The sequence below is a fragment of the Dermacentor variabilis genome, chromosome 11 (assembly GCF_050947875.1).
Source record: "Dermacentor variabilis isolate Ectoservices chromosome 11, ASM5094787v1, whole genome shotgun sequence".
NCBI classification, from domain to species: Eukaryota; Metazoa; Arthropoda; class Arachnida; order Ixodida; family Ixodidae; genus Dermacentor; species Dermacentor variabilis.
The window spans coordinates 9,891,454-9,909,858 of record NC_134578.1 but is presented as its reverse complement, the minus strand read 5'-3'; the positions used below and the strand labels follow the sequence as shown (position 1 = coordinate 9,909,858).

At 48.0% G+C, this 18,405-nt stretch overlaps 1 protein-coding gene across 3 annotated transcripts in view; it reads right to left on the bottom strand.

The window, feature by feature from the left end:
- Positions 1-18,114, bottom strand: part of LOC142564282 (venom metalloproteinase antarease TserMP_A-like) — a 43,900-nt gene extending 25,786 nt beyond the window's left edge. For all 3 annotated transcript variants that reach the window (XM_075675223.1, XM_075675224.1, XM_075675225.1), the window contains exons 1-2: positions 17,963-18,114; positions 10,221-10,393 (exon numbers count right to left, since the gene is read on the bottom strand). In XM_075675223.1, the coding sequence (XP_075531338.1) occupies positions 10,221-10,393; positions 17,963-18,044 (255 nt within the window). In that variant the 5' untranslated portion in view covers positions 18,045-18,114. The remainder of the gene's footprint in view (positions 1-10,220; positions 10,394-17,962) is intronic.
- Positions 18,115-18,405: the final 291 nt, after the last annotated feature.

Below are 18,405 nucleotides of genomic sequence, written 5' to 3'. Positions count from 1 at the left end.
TACACAAGTGCAGCAGTGCATCAAAACGCTTTATTTTATTTACTGGTGCACTGTAAACGGGGACATGCGCCTATTGCCCCACACGCGTCAACCTTGTTCATCCCCACAGGCTCGAGCAAGGAGGAGGAATAAACTTTTATTCTAGAACCAGCACTTTATGATGGCCGGGCCTAAGCCTCCCACGAAGGGACGTCGAGGGCTTGCCTCGCCGCCGCATCGCGGGCGTGCTGGGTCGCCCAGGTTTGGTCGTCGAGGGCGGAGCTCCGCAGAGCCTCATGCAACCTCGACGAGAGAGTCGTGGTGTTAGTCTGGGTGTACTGTGCTGGGCACTCCCATAGCATATGCGGAAGCGTAGCCGGGTGAATTCCACAGCACCGGCAGTTGGGGGTAGTGTAGACGTCCGGAAATATAAGGTGGAGGCGGGCGGGTGAAGGGTACGTGTTTGTTTGTAGTAGACGCAGGGTGGTAGCCTGCGCCCGGCTGAACTTTGGGTGAGGCGGGGGGAAGATTCGGCGACTGAGGTGAAATGCCTTAACGAGATCGTTATAAGTTGTCAGACTTTCCCTGGTGTCCAACTCATCTCCAGTGACTCCGGCGCGGTTGACTAGACCTCGCGCAATGGAGTGGGTGACCTCGTTGAGATTGGGGAGGTGTGGGTGGACAGGGCCCGCATGGGCCGGGATCCATGTTAGGGAGATTATGCTGTCTTTAGAGTGTGGTGCCTGGCAGAGGATGCGAAGAGCTTGGGGAGAAATACGGCCTTTGCTGAAGTTAGTAACGGCTGAGCGAGAGTCACACACTATGGTGTGACAGGTGGGATCTAAAGTGGCCAGGGCGATGGCCACTTCTTCAGCCGTCTCGGAAGTGGGGGTAGTGACGCTGCAGGCGTGGCGTAGGGCTCCATCGCGTGTGGCGACGGCCACAAATCGTGTGCCATGGGAGTATTGGGCTGCATCAACAAATGTGACGCCAGGTACGTGGGCAAGGGCTTTTATGATAGCTCCGGCCCGAGCTCGGCGCCGGGCCCTGTTGTATTCAGGGTGCATATTTCTAGGGATAGGGTCTATGTAGATCCAGCTACGTATGTCGGTCGGGATCGGTTGTTTGGGGCCCTGTTGCTGATGGTAGGTGAAGCCAAGCGTGGACAGAATAAAGCGCCCCGTTTCAGTAAGGGTGAGCCGTTCAAGCTGGGAGCGTTGTTGGGCTTCAATGAGTTCGGTAAGGTTGTTGTGAACTCCCAGTTGGTTGAAGAGTTCAGTGCTGGTGCAATGCGGGAGCCCAAGTGCTTGCTTGTAGACCCCTCGTATGAGGGTGTCAAGCTTGTTTTGCTCAGCCCGGTACCAGTTGAGGTACGCAGCAACGTACGTAATGTGGCATATGACAAAGGATTGGACGAGTCGGAGAAGGCTTTCTTCTTTGAGTCCTCCTCGACGGTTAGATATACGTTTAAGAAGTCGTAGGGTGTTTTGCGATTGGGCACAGATCTTGTTGAGAGCCAAGGCGTTGGAGCCGTTGGTAGAGATGGTGAGACCGAGAACCCGGATACTAGGGACGTGTGGGATAGGACTGCCATCTTGAAGGCGTAGGGTGATGGCGTCACAGGGTCGGTGATCAGATTGGTGTTTGGGAGGGCGACCCCGCTGAATGGGCTTGTATAACAGAAGCTCCGATTTAGCCGGCGAACAGCGCAGTCCGGTCCCTTGGAGATAGGCTTCAACCGTGTCAATCGCCGTTTGGAGGGCTGATTCCACTTGACCATCACTGCCTCGGTACGACCAGATGGTGATGTCGTCGGCGTAGATGGTATGGTTGATATTGTCGACTTGCTGTAGGTGCTTGGCAAGGCCAATCATGACTAAGTTAAAGAGCATGGGAGAGATAACTGAACCTTGCGGGGTGCCTTTGCTGCCAAGGGGAAGCTTGTCTGATCGTAAATCCCCGGCCGAGAGGGTAGCCGTGCGATTGGAGAGAAAGTCACGGATGTAATTGTAGGCTCGCTCTCCCAGGTGGAGGTTGGAGACCTGGTCAAGGATAGCTGCATGGGAAATGTTATCAAAGGCTTGAGCGAGGTCGAGTCCGAGGATGGCTTTCATGTTACGGGAACGATCGTTTAGCACTTGATGTTTGAGCTGCAACATAGCGTCTTGAGTAGAAAGGTGAGGGCGAAATCCAATGATGGTGTGGGGATAGAGAGAGTAGTCCTCGAGGTGACTGTTGATGCGTGCTAAGAAGGCGTGTTCCATCACCTTGCCTACGCATGAAGTGAGGGAGATGGGCCTTAAGTTATTGAGGCTAGATGGTTTGCCAGGCTTTGGGATTAGGATAACGTTGGCAGTCTTCCAGGCGGCTGGAAGGGCACCACTGCGCCAGCAATCGTTGATGTAGTCAGTCAGATGGGACACGGACTCGTCATCGAGATTGCGAAGGCTTTTGTTAGTGACCCCATCTGGCCCTGGAGAAGAACGACCGTTAAGCTTGCGTAGAGCGGCATGTATTTCAGATACGCTGAAATCGGCGTCTAGTGTAGGGTTGGGGCTACCGATGTAATTGCTGTGTGGACTGACTTGTCCCCTGGAGATATATCTGGCGCAGAGGTAGTCAAGCACCTGTTGTGGACCTTGCTTAAGGGTCTCCGTATACAGGAGCTTCTGCAGCTGATCCTGTTGGGTGGTGCGGGTGGTGGTATTATCAAGCAGATGTTTGAGGAGTTTCCACGAGGAAGGGCGATGAAGTTGTCCATCCACCGTGTTACACAGCTCAGTCCATTGTTGCCGGCTGAGGGTTTGACAATGCTCCTCGATGGCTGTGTTCAGTTTGGAGATCTTAGTTCTGAGGCGACGGTTTAGGCGCTGCCCCTTCCATCGAGCTAGGATAGAGGCTTTAGCCTCCAGAAGATGGGCGAGGCGGCTATCCATGCGTTCAACTGAGGCATCTGTAGTTACCACCCGAGTGGCCGTTTGAACATCAGTGCGTAGCGCTTGCATCCAGGTGTTAATGTCGGTAATGCCTTCTGCTGAGGTAGAACCTATGCGTATTTTTCGAAAAACGTCCCAGTCGGTAATGGTGAATTCTTTAGTGGGGGCAGGGGCGGCAGCGAGTTGGGGTAAAGAGAGAGCAAGGATATAATGGTCGCTGCCCAGGTCTTGCTGGGTATTGGTCCAGTGTGCATTGTTGATATGTTTGATGAAGGTGAGGTCGGGGGTAGAGTCCCGGGTAGTGGAAGTACCGAGGCGTGTAGGAAAGGAGGGATCCGTGATGAGCGTAAGGCCTAAGTCGTGGTAATCTTGCCAGAGGTTGCGAGCTGCAGCTTCCGTGCGAACGTAGCCCCAGCCTGTATGGGCGAGGTTGAAATCACCGCCGATGAGTAGGGGGTGCGTTCCAGCTACGTGAAGAGCCTTCTTAAACAGGGTGAGGAAGCGACACCTTGCTTTATCCTTGGGGCTATTGTAAATGTTCAGAAGGAAGATGCATTCTTTCCGTTTACGATTGGGAATTAATTCGAGGAATAGATGTTCGATGTGAGGACTATTGAGATCATGTTCAATAACAGGAATACGACGCCGTACTAGGGTGGAGACCCGGTGAAGAGGGTGGGTGGTATGGAAGGTTTGATAACCGGGGAGCGTGGTCGGGGCGTTGTTGGTTTCTTGAAGTAGGATAGCATCCGGGCGGCGGGTATGTTGGCGTAGGTATTGATTGAGTACCGGTTGTTTATGGTGAAAGCCTCGGCAGTTCCACTGCCAGATGAGGGCGTCTTGATTAGTGTGAGCCATGATGGGAGATGGTGGATGTCGCCATCGGCGTCCCAGAAGGGTCGCAGACGGGGGCGGCATGGCTAGGAGGCGTGAGAATATGAGTTTCCAGGTTGGTCACGCGTTGGACAATACCAATGAAGGCTTGCTGGATGGAGTCCAGTGCATGTTGGAAAGTACTAATAGTTGTTTGAAGTGAGATGAGCATGTCTTTGACTTCAGAGCGGACCTGGCCCGTGGCTCCATCTTGCAGGGCTCTCTTCTTGGGGGCGGGAGTCGAGGGGGCCTCCTGACTAGGGGCAGGGACGTTCTGTGCGATAGGTGTAGGGGCTGGTGTTTGGGACTGTTTGAGGTCTCTAACCTCCTGCGAGAGTTTAGTTAGGAGATCGCGTAGGATGGCGTTCTCGCGCTTAAGCTGAGCTATTTCTGGGTTTTCTGGTGAAAGAGGAGGGTGGGTGACTTGTGTGTTGGCGATCTTACGACCCTCTCGCGAGGTGCCCATGACAGCGTCTGCGAAGCTCACCTTGCTGTGGTTGGTAGATGTGATGCGTGAAGCCGATGCAGACCGGGATCTTGAGCGTTGTTGCCTGGATCGAGATGGAGTTCTGGAGCGGGAACGGCTCCCCCTTGACGGTGTGCGGGAGCGTGGCCTGGTTCTGGTGCTCAGGGTGGAGGGGCCGGCTTGTGTATAGGTGGCTTGGCTGGTTGTTCGTCGTTCTCCGATACGCTTGCGGATGACGTACGGGGTTTTATATCGAGCGGCACAGCTTTTGTCCGCGGTGAGATGGGGACCACCACAGAGTGAGCACTTAGGGTTACAGTTATGGTCGGCGGGGGGGTTGCGGACACCACAGCCCCGGCATATCTTGTTATTTGGGTAGGGACAAACGTCCATACGGTGTCCGAGGCGGCCACACTGGTAACAAATATCAATTTGCTTCCGATATAGCGAACATGGGAGTAACGTGGAACCGTAGCGGACCTGATAAGGCACATCCAGTCCGTCAAAAGCGATTATCACTGTTGTAGTAGAAGCGATGCGCTTGGCTGCCAAGGCTGTCGGGTTTCGGGCAGTGACAATTTTGTTGTGGATCTGCTGGGGAGTCTCCGTGAGTGGGATCCCACGGATGACCCCCTTCGTCGTGTGCTCAGCTGCGGTTTCGTATGCATTGACCTCGTGTGTGATGCCGTTCACATGGATAGAGCGGATGCGAGCGTACCGGTCTGCATGGTCCGGGTGAGGTGTGCTCACGACAACGATGTTTTGTTGCGTATTCGGGCAGACAGTGTCTCCTGAGCTTTCTTCGTCCGTGAGGTTGGCTGCTTGGAGAATGGCGGTGGTTACCACAGGACTGCCGATCTTGGCTATATGAAGGGCGCCCTTGGGGCGGATGACAATTTTGATATCCTCCGTCGGAAGCGGCGGCATGCGGCCCGCCTTCAAAACTTGAGCTTTAACGGGCTGCCTCACCCGAGAGCGGGGCCGGCTACTTGGGGCTTGAGATGATTCATCGGCCGGGGTCAAGCTGTCCGTGCCGCGTTTTGAGCGGCGGGATCGTGCAGTGAGCCAGCCAGACTGGGCGGTCACTTCATCTGGCGAAATATCCTGGCCGGCGACCTGGATCTCCATAGCGAAGACAGAGGTGCGGGATCACTCTGGTAGGAGATGTAAACGCCGCGCGCCGAGGCGCGACACGCCGCCGAGACCCAGTCGGTGCAGTCGGAGGCTTAACGACCGGCCAGCTAGGCTTAGTGCGGCGGCGGCGTGGCGGGTGGAGAAAAGGTGCGGTTCCCACGAAAATGGAAAGTCCCACCTGAAGGCGAGGTGTCCACAGAGTCCGGAGAACTTCAAGAATCGTTTGGTGAAAACTTTAGGTCGCTAATCACAGAGAAATCTGCGATAACATTTGAGAAAGCCGGAGCCGACATGAAAACATCCGCACTCCTCGGCCTCTTCGACGCAATTTATTTCAGTGGTTGCCGAGCCACTGCAGAATTGTCGGCAACGACAGTGCAGATGAAACTGTTCGCTCGGCTCATCAAACGCATCAGCGGGTGCCTATACCACTGTCAGTAACGGATGCTGAGCGGAAACTCCAATCACTGTCTCGCCACACTGCATTTCCACAATGGAGTTCACTGGGTTTCACTTACTCACGCTTGCACTCTCTCGACCCTAATTTGTGACTTCGGCTGCTACCGGGACTCTCCCGTCGCGAAACAACATTACTGTGTCACGCGTGGTTGGGCGTCGCACTTACATATACCTATTCATTTCTAATAGGAATGACCAACAGCGCGGCGATCATTCTGTGCGAGTTAGCTGACACTCTAGAGCACCTTCTGTTTCATTGCCCATCCTCTGACGCTCAACGAAGTACTCTACAACCTAAGCTCACCCTGTCATATAATAGAGGGCTCTCGGAGGAAAACATAGTCGGAAAATGGTCTGTGCATTCTTGCATGCGGAAGGCCAGAAGAGCCCTTCTGCCCCTCTTGAAGGCTACTGGACTGTGCGAGCGCTTGTGACAGTTGATTTTCCTCTGCGACAGACTCTGTGAATGGCTGACTCTTTATTATTTTTCTTCTCTCTCTTTCATATCTATTCCTCCCATTTCCCTCTCCCCAGGTGTAGGATAGCCACAGAACTGCTTGTTGACCTAGTTGGTGCTTGATAAAAGACATGATTTTTGCCGCAATTGAACACTCCCAAAAGGAAGACACAGAACACCCGTGTTGTCTTTATGTCTTCCTTTTGTGAGTGTTCAATTGCGGCAAAAAAACTTGTCTTGTAGGATAGCCAACCGGGCGCGTCATTGTTAACCTCCCTACATTTCCCTTTTCGTTTCTCTCTCTCTCTCTCTCAACATGCCCTTTAAGGCTTAACGCTCTAGCTCGAACAATTTTCTCAATAAACTTCCGTCGTCATTTTGCAATAGCGGTTGGAGTGCACGATCTCAGTAACATCTTGTCACTATGACAGCTTTGTTGTATATGTAGGCATCTGAGGCTTTTCAGCACAGTTATCTTTTCGCACAGCCGGCGTAACAACTTCATCTTCGGGCACTTGTCGCGAGCAAAAAAATATCAAGCCCTCTTAAATGTTTCGAAGTTTATGGTGATTTGCCTTGCCCTCACCAATTTATCACGATGAAAATAAAAGGAAGAAACTTAGTAAAGTGTCACGAATGTAATACCAAAGCAGCAAGCATTAATGTAACAAAGCTATAGCTAGTGTGAATAACTCTGTCCTGTTCTCTGCCAAAAATTCCTAATCTAGCACGAAGCTACAAAGCAAACCTACTTAGTGTAAAGAACGGATAAGGCGTGCAGGCACGGACACAAAAGTTGAGAAATGAACAACATAACGCTGTCGGCGCTCGTGTTCTCCACTTCTTTTGTGTCCGTGTCTGCACGCTTTACCCCTTCTTTGCTTCCTGAATCCTTGCCAACTAGCTCAGCTTCACTGTCGTTCTGAAACTATGTGGGCTTCTCAGAAAGAAAACTTCGCAGTTACGAATAATTTGTCTTGCTCCCGGGATCAAACCCAGGACCAACCCGTTTCCGAGGAGGTCGCTCTGCTATCTGAGCTAAGCAGGAGGCCAGCGAATCGCAGAGCCAGGCCGCATTGATCGAGAACTCGAACAGGGAAACTGAATACGACAGGCATATCAGTATTGCCGAAGCCCGTAGGAACGTCTTTAAATGGAAAAAATTTTCTCCATCTATCTGTAGTGCTTAGTTCCCGCTCACAAACCTTCCACCACCTTGCGGGCTTCCGTAGAACTCATCTGCTGTATTTGAAGGAGTGTTGTCACCTGTTACATACGACATTATTTTAGTTGAAGGCAATACGCATGCATTCGATCTTGTATGATAAATATAAAATTTACTTGTTCTGTTCCACTGTATCGACGTTACACCGACGAAAAAAATCGGCCAAGATAGGTGTGTAGTGATTTGTTGGTCAGCTGTGACTTGAACACAGCAATAGTCGTATAATGGAAAACTATTCTAATCTGATTTCATTTAGTCTCCAGGTCTCAAATTTACTGTACCACCGACGGAAGCATCGGGCGGTGACCCACAGCATCGTCCGAACAACTCAGTCAAACATTCATGAGATGTCACTGTCGTTTCCTTTGAAAACAAATATTATTGGCTGCCTTAACAAGTGTTGACTACATATTTATAAACATATACGTGAAAGAAAGCCCGCGAAATACGAAAAAGTGCTGCTTCACTTCTTAGTACTTTCCCGGTTTTCTGATTGGCTTGGAAAATCTTTTGCTAGCATCTATTGAGCAACAGAAAGCTGGAAGGGCAATTTTCTATGATAGTCTGAAATGGGATAAAAAAAATTACTTTTCCATCAATAATACAATAAGACGATGGAGGTAAGAAAGCACAACATGCATGCAGTATTAACTACAGGCAGCTATTGCACCATCTAGGGATTGCAGGCAAGTAAGACGATAAGACGCTTTCTGCACTCTTTGAAGCCGTCTTGATTTTTCTTTGTTCATCGTATACTCGCTGGTCTTTTCTATAAAATGTCGCTTGAAGTAGCGCTCGTGTCCTTTGGACTTTTTAATCGTGTGGACGTTTGAGCGACATTTCTTTCTTGTGTCTGGACGACTCTTCAACATGGCGACATTTAAACCATTGTTTCATATTATAGCGGTGCCTGCCGTATCTGTTGTAAAACGGAGGCGTCCTTAAAACTCCTGAAATTAATTATATATTTTGAATCCATTCGCTTTACTATCTTTAATGAATCGTATTATTCAGGTTTTCTGTTGCAGTTGCTCTTGTGTACTGGATGGTTACTATAGTTATCGTTTCTGTGAAAGTCATACTTGATTTCACAAGTTTTGCAGAGCCACGTCTACGAAGCAAAATAAATTTCCTGGTGCTAGTGGCGCGAAGAGACACCTTGCAATGGCTTGAAAGTTTGAAAGTTTATTTAACCTAATTAACGCTTACAATGGCCAAGTACAAACTTTTGGGACCCAACAAATTTGTTAAAGGGTCCCTGCCGAATGTTATTAGGAAAAGCACTTCTATGGCAGCTGTTTTTTTATACTGTAAAATTGCATAAAACTGAAATAGCTGAATAAGTAAATAAGTTTTACAGATGTTCTTCAAGCGATTTCACTTCGAAAGGTCTCAATAGTGATATGCCTTCATTTGCCTCATCTGTGTGAAGGCCAACGTTCTCAAATATAAATATAAGTAGACATAATAACGACACTTTTAGGCGAGGAAGACGGTGAACAAGGGCCTCAGATATTCTGTAGTAATCGGTAATTAGGCAATAGTATACAAGATATTGTACTTTCTTACTTCCTAGGCTAGTTCACTTCTTGCAGTTGCCGAATTGCAGTCGGGATGTATTATTAGTAAAAAAAATCATAAACTTGCTTCTATTAATCGCTCATCAAATACATTGGCGTTACGCTTAGGTTCGTTTCACCTTAAGAGAGGTAAGCTTTATTTTTCTAAAATGTTCATCTTTAAAACCGATTCACAATTCCGAGAGCCTGAAGGCTGGATATCTAGGATCTGCTGCTATTTTCCCAATTCCTACTTAGTACTGAGGAATAACCACGAAATCTTGTACAGCTTTAACATGTTCAATAAAATAATTGACTTGAACAGGTCTAAAGAAAAAAAATTACGTGCACTTCAATGCCGTCAATTCCGTCAAATGCCGTCGTTTGTTAGTTAAATTTTTTTCTCCACTCTCGCCTCAAAGTAAATAAATATTTAAGCAATTATTTGTAAAAACTGTGCATTAATAACAATAAGTAAATAAATGACAGTCTATTGCAGCACGAAGTTGTCTCAGGCGTGATTGAAACCCCTGCCCAAGATGGAGCTCCACTAGCTGCCGCTAGGCGCTGGCGACGCCACTCTATTGTGCGTCCTACTTGTTCTAAACAAAGTGATTAGCGAATATTGATAGATATTTAAATATCCAGTAACAATCAGACCGTTACTGATGTCTGCTGTCACTAGTATGGCGTCGCAGTAAGGCAAGACGCGATTATCATAATTACACATTCTTAAGTGAAAGGTTCCTCGCTCCTCCTGTGACAATCAGGAACCGTATTCACAAACGTTCTTGTGCTTAAAGCATTCGTGCCAGCCAATAGTGATGTAGGCCATATTATGAGCGAAGGCGATCAGCCAATGAAAAATAGCACTTACGAACGGAAAGCTTTGTGAATTCGGCCCCAGATGCTATGGCAACGAAGATAAAGAAGTCATGATACTGTTGAGCCTTGCGTCATACATGTTGCGCAATACTTGTTTGTTTATTCTGAATACTTGCGGTTATAGGGCCTCCTTACGGGGTTTCAAAAACAAGTGCGCATCTCGTGAGATTGGGGCAAGTAATCATGATAAATATTTCACTACAGTAGCTTTCATAGTTTACTGACATTCACTACATGTTCAACTCACAAATCGCGTGACCCGGCGTCCGTCTTCCTCCGTCAGCACACGGATTTCTCCGGCTGCGACTGACGATTTCCTGAGGTTGAGCGTGAGGTCATCGTGCACTTGAACCACCATCCTCCCGTCGGAAGACCTCTCCTCCAGAAGTCTTGGGTAAACGAGCCTCGCACTTTGCTTACCTGCATGACAAAGCCTGTGGTCAGGGTGTGTTGATAATGATGTGTGGGGTTCGATGGTGCAAGGGCCCATTCTGTATAAAGAGTATATGTGTATGTCCACTCGGTATGTCCACATTAGATATGTATTTTCTGTAGATATTAAATATGATACGAAATTCGCTGCGCCCACGACATGAATTTTGTATCGTTCGATTTTTTTTTACAAAAATATAATGTCCCTCGTTGAGCTAACAAATAATCCCTTTTCTTGTTTCCCCACTGACATATCCAGAAAACAGACCTGGCAGTCTGCACAGTTTCACCCACTTTGCGTGCAAGAAGGACAAGATAACCAGCCAAGCCTTCTTTATTTGCAATTCATTCAACCATTCTCAACTCAGTCTAAAGCTCTAATCGCGCATCGGTGACTGATATGTCTCAAACTGTGCGGGAGGAGAATGGCGTTAGCTAGGCAAACTTAGCTTTGGATAGCCAGGCCTATAATTGCTCCGCCCGAGCATCGTTTTCCGACTTGCAATAGACAAACTTGCCGCACAGTTAAATGTAAAGTAAATAAATGCAAAACGTAGTTACTTAGCACTGACGCTGCAAAGTTGTTTGAGAATTGTACCAGACGCAGTGAAGATACGGAGCCTCTGCTCCGACAAGCCAACCCACATCCACTGAGCAGCCAGTCCGACTACGTTCAGCGGCTGCTGACCAGAAATAAGTACTCCTAGACGTATCTACTCGTTGAACAATGCGGCCTCTCTCGAAAAACTTAAGCAGGAGCCAAAATATCCAACTTCAGGAAATGCATCACTCCTGCGGGAACACTAAGTCCTTCATGGTCACACGAAGCCACTCCAAGTTTCGGGAAGCCAAGGAAAACCCGAGAATCAACGACAAACTCTAGGCAGCCCGACAATTACTGTTTCGCGTCACCATGATCTAAATAAAAAGGGACGCACTGGCTATGTTAGTAGTGCCATCTTGTGTCTTCGTCGACAAGGCCAACCTATACGGGTTGTAAGGCTGGACAAGTCTGTGTTATGTGGCAGGCATCTGCTACCATGGCCATGCTACCATGAAAGGGGCGGTTTAGACACACTGCATCCAGTCAGGCTGCAAGACAAAAGTGATTTAGATGAGCTTATATGTGAACTGATACGTTAACATCAGGCACGCTTTGCACCAGAAAAGCCCAATTACTAGTTGAGTGCGCTTCGACTGACGCTGAAATGGCATACGGGTCAGGTGGCATAGATCAGAGCTTCCGTTGACTAATAGGGAACGAAAGTGCGTGTAGATGCAAGATGAACGCTATACGCACGTGTACTTGCATTCAGAGCCGTCTAATGAGCCCAATGAGCGGCCTGTGTGGTTTGTTAAAATGCTTCGTTACTAATGAAATGAGTGCCTAAATCGTCGGCTACAAGGTTAGAATTGTTTAAAACGTACTCCCGAGAATATCTGCCAACGCATCAAAATTATGCGGTAGGCATAATGTGTTTTTTACTTATCTATTTGTATACATGCGTGCGCGATGCTATACTTCTTTATTTGTAGTCCATTCCAACTTTATTTATGCTGCTGAGTCGCTTTACACAAATATGAATCGATAAAGCACAATGTAAAGCGCACTGCTTATTAACTGAGGGACACGGAGTCACTCAGCACGTGAAGCTAAAGATGACCAGAGTAGCCACAACACCACCCAACTACCGTGAAAACGACACCCACTAGCCCGATCTCCAGCCTTATTTGCTAGCATGAATTTCCGTGCGTTGCCCCACAGAAATACCTGCATGTTCTGTATGCGATCCTCGTCAGTCAATCATTTATTCATGGAGCAAGCATACTCCTAAAAATGAAGCCAGGTATGTACACCGGACGAATCTCCATCAAATATGTCCGGTTTTAAGGAAGGCTTCCAGATCTTGACAGCGTAACAAGATCTACCAGCTGCTGCTGTCGCTTCATCGAGCTTTACTGAAGGTCAAGAAGTGCGTTGAAAACAGTTATATCACTTTCTTGGCGGCGTTGCAGCTGTCTGAGTTTAATGGGTTAAGATGACTCGTCTTGTTTATTGTAGGCAGCAACGGTACTTTTAGTGACGGGGTCGCCAGCCGTAAAGCGGAGGTACTTGGAACGCTCCATTGAACACCAAGCGTGGTGACATCATCCAGCGGCCCGGCATGTTTGTCACTTGCTTTGTAGCCCTCGATGGTAGTTCGTCCCTCTTTGAACGCGACGTTCATCTTCTTCTCCACGGGTTCCTGTTTCCGACTGCGCCCTTTGAGCTCTATACCGACGCATCTTATTATGGAGTTGGCGCCATACTCTACCAGCGTGATGCTACAAAGCACCAAGGAAAGTAGCTGAGGGCAGTTGGTTACTACTCTTCCACTTTTACGAAGGTACGCCAAAATTATGCAACTACGTAGACATAAACACTGGCGGTGGTGTTAGCCATGAGATACTTCAGAAGCTACCTGCAAGGCAACCACTTCCAACTGCTCATAGGCAACCATGCGTTGACGTACTTGTTAGATCTATCGCAGCCGAAGGGCAGAATAGCTTGATGCGTTAGCGAAGTACAGCAATTCAGCTTTGACATCATACATCGCCCTGGACAAAAACATCAAGATGCCGATGCTTTATCTCGACTCCACATGTTGCTTGAAACCCCAACTAGAAATATAAACCTTTTACAGCTTTGGGAAGGCACACAGGAGATGGATGTAAAGAAAGGCGAATTATACATCCCGGAGACCAAAGTACCAACAGTCCTGAAGCTTTACCGCACTAGTCCAGAGTCAGGAAGACACGACGGATTCTGGAAGACATGCCAGAATATAACCCAGTGTTTCGCTTGGAAAAATATGAAAGAAGACATCACAAATTATGAGAACACTTGTCACCAGTATCAGCTTCTTCAAGCCAAGTACAAGTCTAGAGCCAACAGGATGGTATTGCCAGGGTATTGCGATATCGACTTCGAGGTTGTGCATCTTGATTTCGCTGAAATCAAAAAGATGGGGGAGGGAATTAAGAGGACGTAAGCATTCCTTGTCGCCGTGGAGGAATGCGCGCGTTTTGTCACCGCCAAAACTGGAAAGGAGGACGCAAACTGCGTAATATTTCTGGAACGAGAAATTTTCAAGAACATCAGAGTCGTTGTCGTAGACAAAGGCCCAGCCTTTAAAAACGAAAAACTGCGACCTTGGGCTGAGAAAAGAAACATCACCCTTCGCATCCCAGCACCTTACCATCCAGAAGCGATTTCCCTTGAAATGCGAATTATAATAGACATAAAGATGCACGTACGATTATACCCCGAATTCAAACGCGGCTGAAATTGCGCTTTGGAAGCCGCCGTTACACATCACGACAGATCATATGCAGCGGGCCTAGCGTGCAGCCCATATTCTGCGGGATTTGGCATGAGCTCATGGCTACCAGCGGACCACGTATTGGGCATAGTAAAACATACTGATCTAAAGGAACATTCCATGACTTCTCATCAGTGACAAAAATATAGAGCGACAACGAAAAAGAGTTTTGACCACAGACACTGCTAAAAGATGCCGGAGGTTGAACCAGACTCGTCGATTCTGGTCCGAAAGGGATTTGATTCGGAAACGCCGTTTACAGGACCTTGCTACGGCATCAAGACAGCTAGACAGCAAGGACTGCTGAAGGCAATATACTACCAAGGACCCAGTGAAAAAGTTGAAAGGCTTCAATCGGGAATATGCTACTTTATTATCATCGTGGGGCCCAGGATAGCCGATTGGGAGTGTGTGGCGATGCACATCGCCAGTGGCGTAGTAAGACAAAGAAGAGGACGAGGTCAGCCAGAGAAACGTAGCAATAAATCGGGTCTACCTTTACTACCCTAGTGACATCTTTACAAATTGATATCTAGCGAAGCTGTTGAAAACCAGCGCTACAACTGCTGAGGAGGCTATGCAATGCTTCATTGCTCAGCTCCTTCTCCGGCGCTTATTGAGCCACATGAGAATGTGCAGATGCGGATTTCCCCTGGGCTGGAACTCCACGCCAATGCGACCAGCTGCAGCACGCCGTCGCTGGTTCATATTGCCCTTTCTCTTCCCCTTGCAGCTCCTCATGTTCATGCTGGTCCACGGGAGTCCTAACTATGTGTTGCCTACCACTCGGTACGGCAAGAACAATGAAATAAGTTGCCAGGCTGGTTCTCTTATATATGAAAGACTAGTGACGTCACTCCCCACGTCGCAATCTGTCGTCGCCGTGGCAGCTTGCCCAACAGTAATCTTTACCGGGAAATGAATACGGGGAGCGATATTTGCCTCGATTTTTTAGCTGGAGCGCCTTATCATCAATTATGTTGTTTGGCTGCTTCTTATGGCGTTTTTTCTTTATCGAAATGAATGATGGGCTATATGTTGTATGCGTGATACCAAACAATGTATACATTTTTTGCTTCGAACGCTGAAGTTCTGTTTTCCGTGAAAACAACGCCGTGAAAAATCCCTGCCAACTAGAGGCTAACAGTTTCTCTGTAAGAAACTCTAGGAAACCTAAGCACTTCTTGCGAGTTTTGAATTTTACGTTTTCAAGTTTTGAAGTTTACGAACGGGCCTTCGAGTTAACTCCTCGCGGGCTAGCGAGCGCATTGAGACGCCTGCCCAACGCCTCCTAGATAGCACAAGGCCGGTGCACTCCGATCCGTGACGTCATACTACCTTACCCGACTGCCATATGATCTAACGGGGACACTCCTTAGTAAGCCACGGTGAATTTGACTTCGTCACGCCGGGTTTGGTAATAAAAATTTCAGTCCAAGCAGCATTATGTCATAAAGCAGAATGCACAGGCCTGATCTCTAGAAGGCACTGGTTTAGCCCAATGAGAGCTCGGCTTCTAAGCGTAGGGTCGTAGGTTTGAAACTCTGTACCGCCTACGTTTTTCTTTTCGAAATTATGCTGCTTTTTATAGACACATTAGTTTCTTATAGCGATTACCGAGGCGCAGTTAGAATGCCGGCACAAGCTTTGCGCGAACAAGGAACCCATGAATGACACAGGCTTCGGAGAGTGAGGATGACATGGCGTCACGGCGATGCCCTATCCCCTCACGCAACTGCTTGCGTGCTGTCGCGGCTGCAGCCATACCATTTAGCCAGCTTTGCTTCGTCGAGGCGTGCAGGTGACGTGGCGTCACCGCCAATGGGAATTTAGGCGCGGTTTTTTGCTTGTGCAGACGACAGGTGCCGGCTTTTTCGCTCAACGGACCATTCGATGATTTTGCATAAAAAATTCATCGACGCTTACGATACGCTATTAGCGAAATTTGAGTGCAGCTCTATACGTGTTTTCATTTCGCGATATATTGGTTAGCGCGGATAACCTGGGGCGGCACGTTGCAAATGGAGCGAAATGCGGTGCGACTGCCTCGCTAATCTGGACATCGCCAGAGCCAGCGCATGGCCGACACGGGGGAGCGATTCACAGCAGCCACCGCCGACAGACCTCCCAGACGGCGCGCGCTACTCTGGTGCCATCTCGTACCCATCATCGTGGTACTACGCTTTTCTTCTCACGCTTTCGCCATACCCTCCGCTTTCCGCCTCATGGTTCCGATGCATCCTTCTCTCCGCTTTTCTCCCCGCATCTTTCATCGCCCGCTGCGCTCCACGTTCGCTTTCATTTTTCGCTGGTGTCGTTCACTCGGTTACGCCGCAGCCGACACCGACGCTCACCGCAGGAACAGGCAAGCCTAAGAGCTGGGCTCTAAAAATAAAAGAAAGAAAGGGAGCTGTAGCCAACGATGTAATGTAGAGCTGAGCCTGAGGAACGTCGTACCCAGCATGGTATGCTGATGCACATATGAAGCGTTTGAAATCGATACACTCGGAATTCTGATGAATACAAAAAAAAACCTTGTATCCTTTAGGGACAGCGAAAATGCATGATCACATTGCAAGAATACTCCTACTCTGCCACTAAGTGTGAACCGCACTTAACGCGATTCCGATGTATCATCACCTCCGCGGCATAACGTCTATTTTCGCACCACTCCCCTTGACTTCCACGCTACTCGTGGATAAAATAAGGCTCAGGTGGTCTTATCTTTAAGTGAGTTTAAAATGGCATGCAATTCAGCTTGATAACTGCATCATCTATGGAGCGCGAAATAGACGTGCTGATGACAGGACAAATTTACTCTACGATTGCGTTCTACCTAAGTTCCAATATGGTATCTGCGGTGAGCACCTTCACACCTCCATTGATTTCATTGTCAATATGTCCCTGTTTCAAGGGGTGATTTACGTCCAGTGCGCAGATAGGCTTATGTGCTCGCGAATCGTGTGCAACCCTTCAACCTTCTTGGGGAACCCTTGGAAACCAAAATGAGGACATATTTGCATTTCATGCACTGCTGTAGCCATTGTCGCCAACGTTCATGTGTCTTTGATCCTCTTTCTAGTGTTGTTTCATTAACCAGTCAAAGTAACACGAGCACAAAAGATCGAGGTGCACCACACCGGTTGGTTACCAGATTCGAAAAGTTTATATAATGGCCAGCTAGAGCCCTGTGTATATGTAAGGTCAATCAGTCGTAGTTAGATGTAATGAAACAATAATAAAGTGAACGCTCTAACTCTTCGCGTCTAGATGCTGAAATTCTACTTCTGTGAGACATGCTCATTAAAAAACGACCACACGTAAGGAAACAGTGAGACGTACTTATTCAAGGAATGCCATGACACCAACTAAACCCAGTTCAGTTCCTCAGATAGTTGATGTTTCCTTTGATGCTGTCATTCATCCTTTCATCTCCAACAGCAATAAACAGGGCGTAGTAGGGTTCTCTTGCGTTGGCACAGAAGCGCTTCGTTCCCATTGTTTGTCACATTTATAGCAGTTACGTGATGTTCGCCCGTTGTCTTCGGTGCTAAGCACAGTGCAGCTTTCTTTTTTTGCAACGACTGCCGTCGTCGTTCACAATTGCTCATTACTATCGAGAACATGCTACGAATGACGGAGCGTTACTTTGGTTCGAATACTCTTCACTCTTCATACGACTGCCCTGATGGCATCACACAGCAAATGTCTAGTCTAATCAGGTAGATTGTTCACGTGGTTGATATATGTTGTGCGTATTCATTTTGAAAAAAACTTCTCGGATTGATAAAAATATCCTGGAAGGGCAATGTTGCTTCGAGCGTCATCTTGATCTTGTCACGCTATGTTACCGAGAAGACGCTATGCCGTTAGTGCGAACACTTCTTGGTTAAAGATCATCAGCTGTAGGCTACCAGTGACGAAGTCAGCAGCACCCGGAGCGGGCCGCCCCCCCCTCCCCATCCCCTTGTCACGCCACCCTAAGCCACTCAGCATTGCGGTTAATTATATGCAAATCAATTGAGCTAATAATTAAATGAACGGAACAATGAGTCGGTCAGTCAGTCAGGCTATCGATCTAACTGAAAAATTATTCTAGTTCTATGGGTGTCGCTATGCACCTCATTACTAGTATAGCGATTCCCATAGAGCCAGAATCATTTTTCAGTAAGAGCGAATAAAGATACCAGCTTACCTTCCACACAGGGTATCGCTGCAGCCACGAAATAGACAAAGCGGAGCATGCTCCAATGCGTCGACCCATAAAATGTCCACATGGTTCTCTTGATTATCTCATCAATGTGAGTTTAAACTGCAGACTCTTGTAACCAACCAGCAACAATTTATTTATATCCGCAAGCGGCGCGCTTGACGGCATGTCATTTGAGGGAGAGGTGTCATTACCGATCCGTCAGCTTACGTTGAGACACGAAAGGTTGATCCTCGTGCTTCATGGCATTTACCTTTACCAAACGTAAATTTATTTATCACAGTTCAGACACCTTTCTTTCTGTTTTCAGTTCAGTGATGAAAAAAAGGGACACGAACAAAAATAAAATCACATGGCCAGGGGTTAATGATTAATTACCATACCCATTAGATGCTTCACATTCGAGAACGCTTTAACATTTACTTATT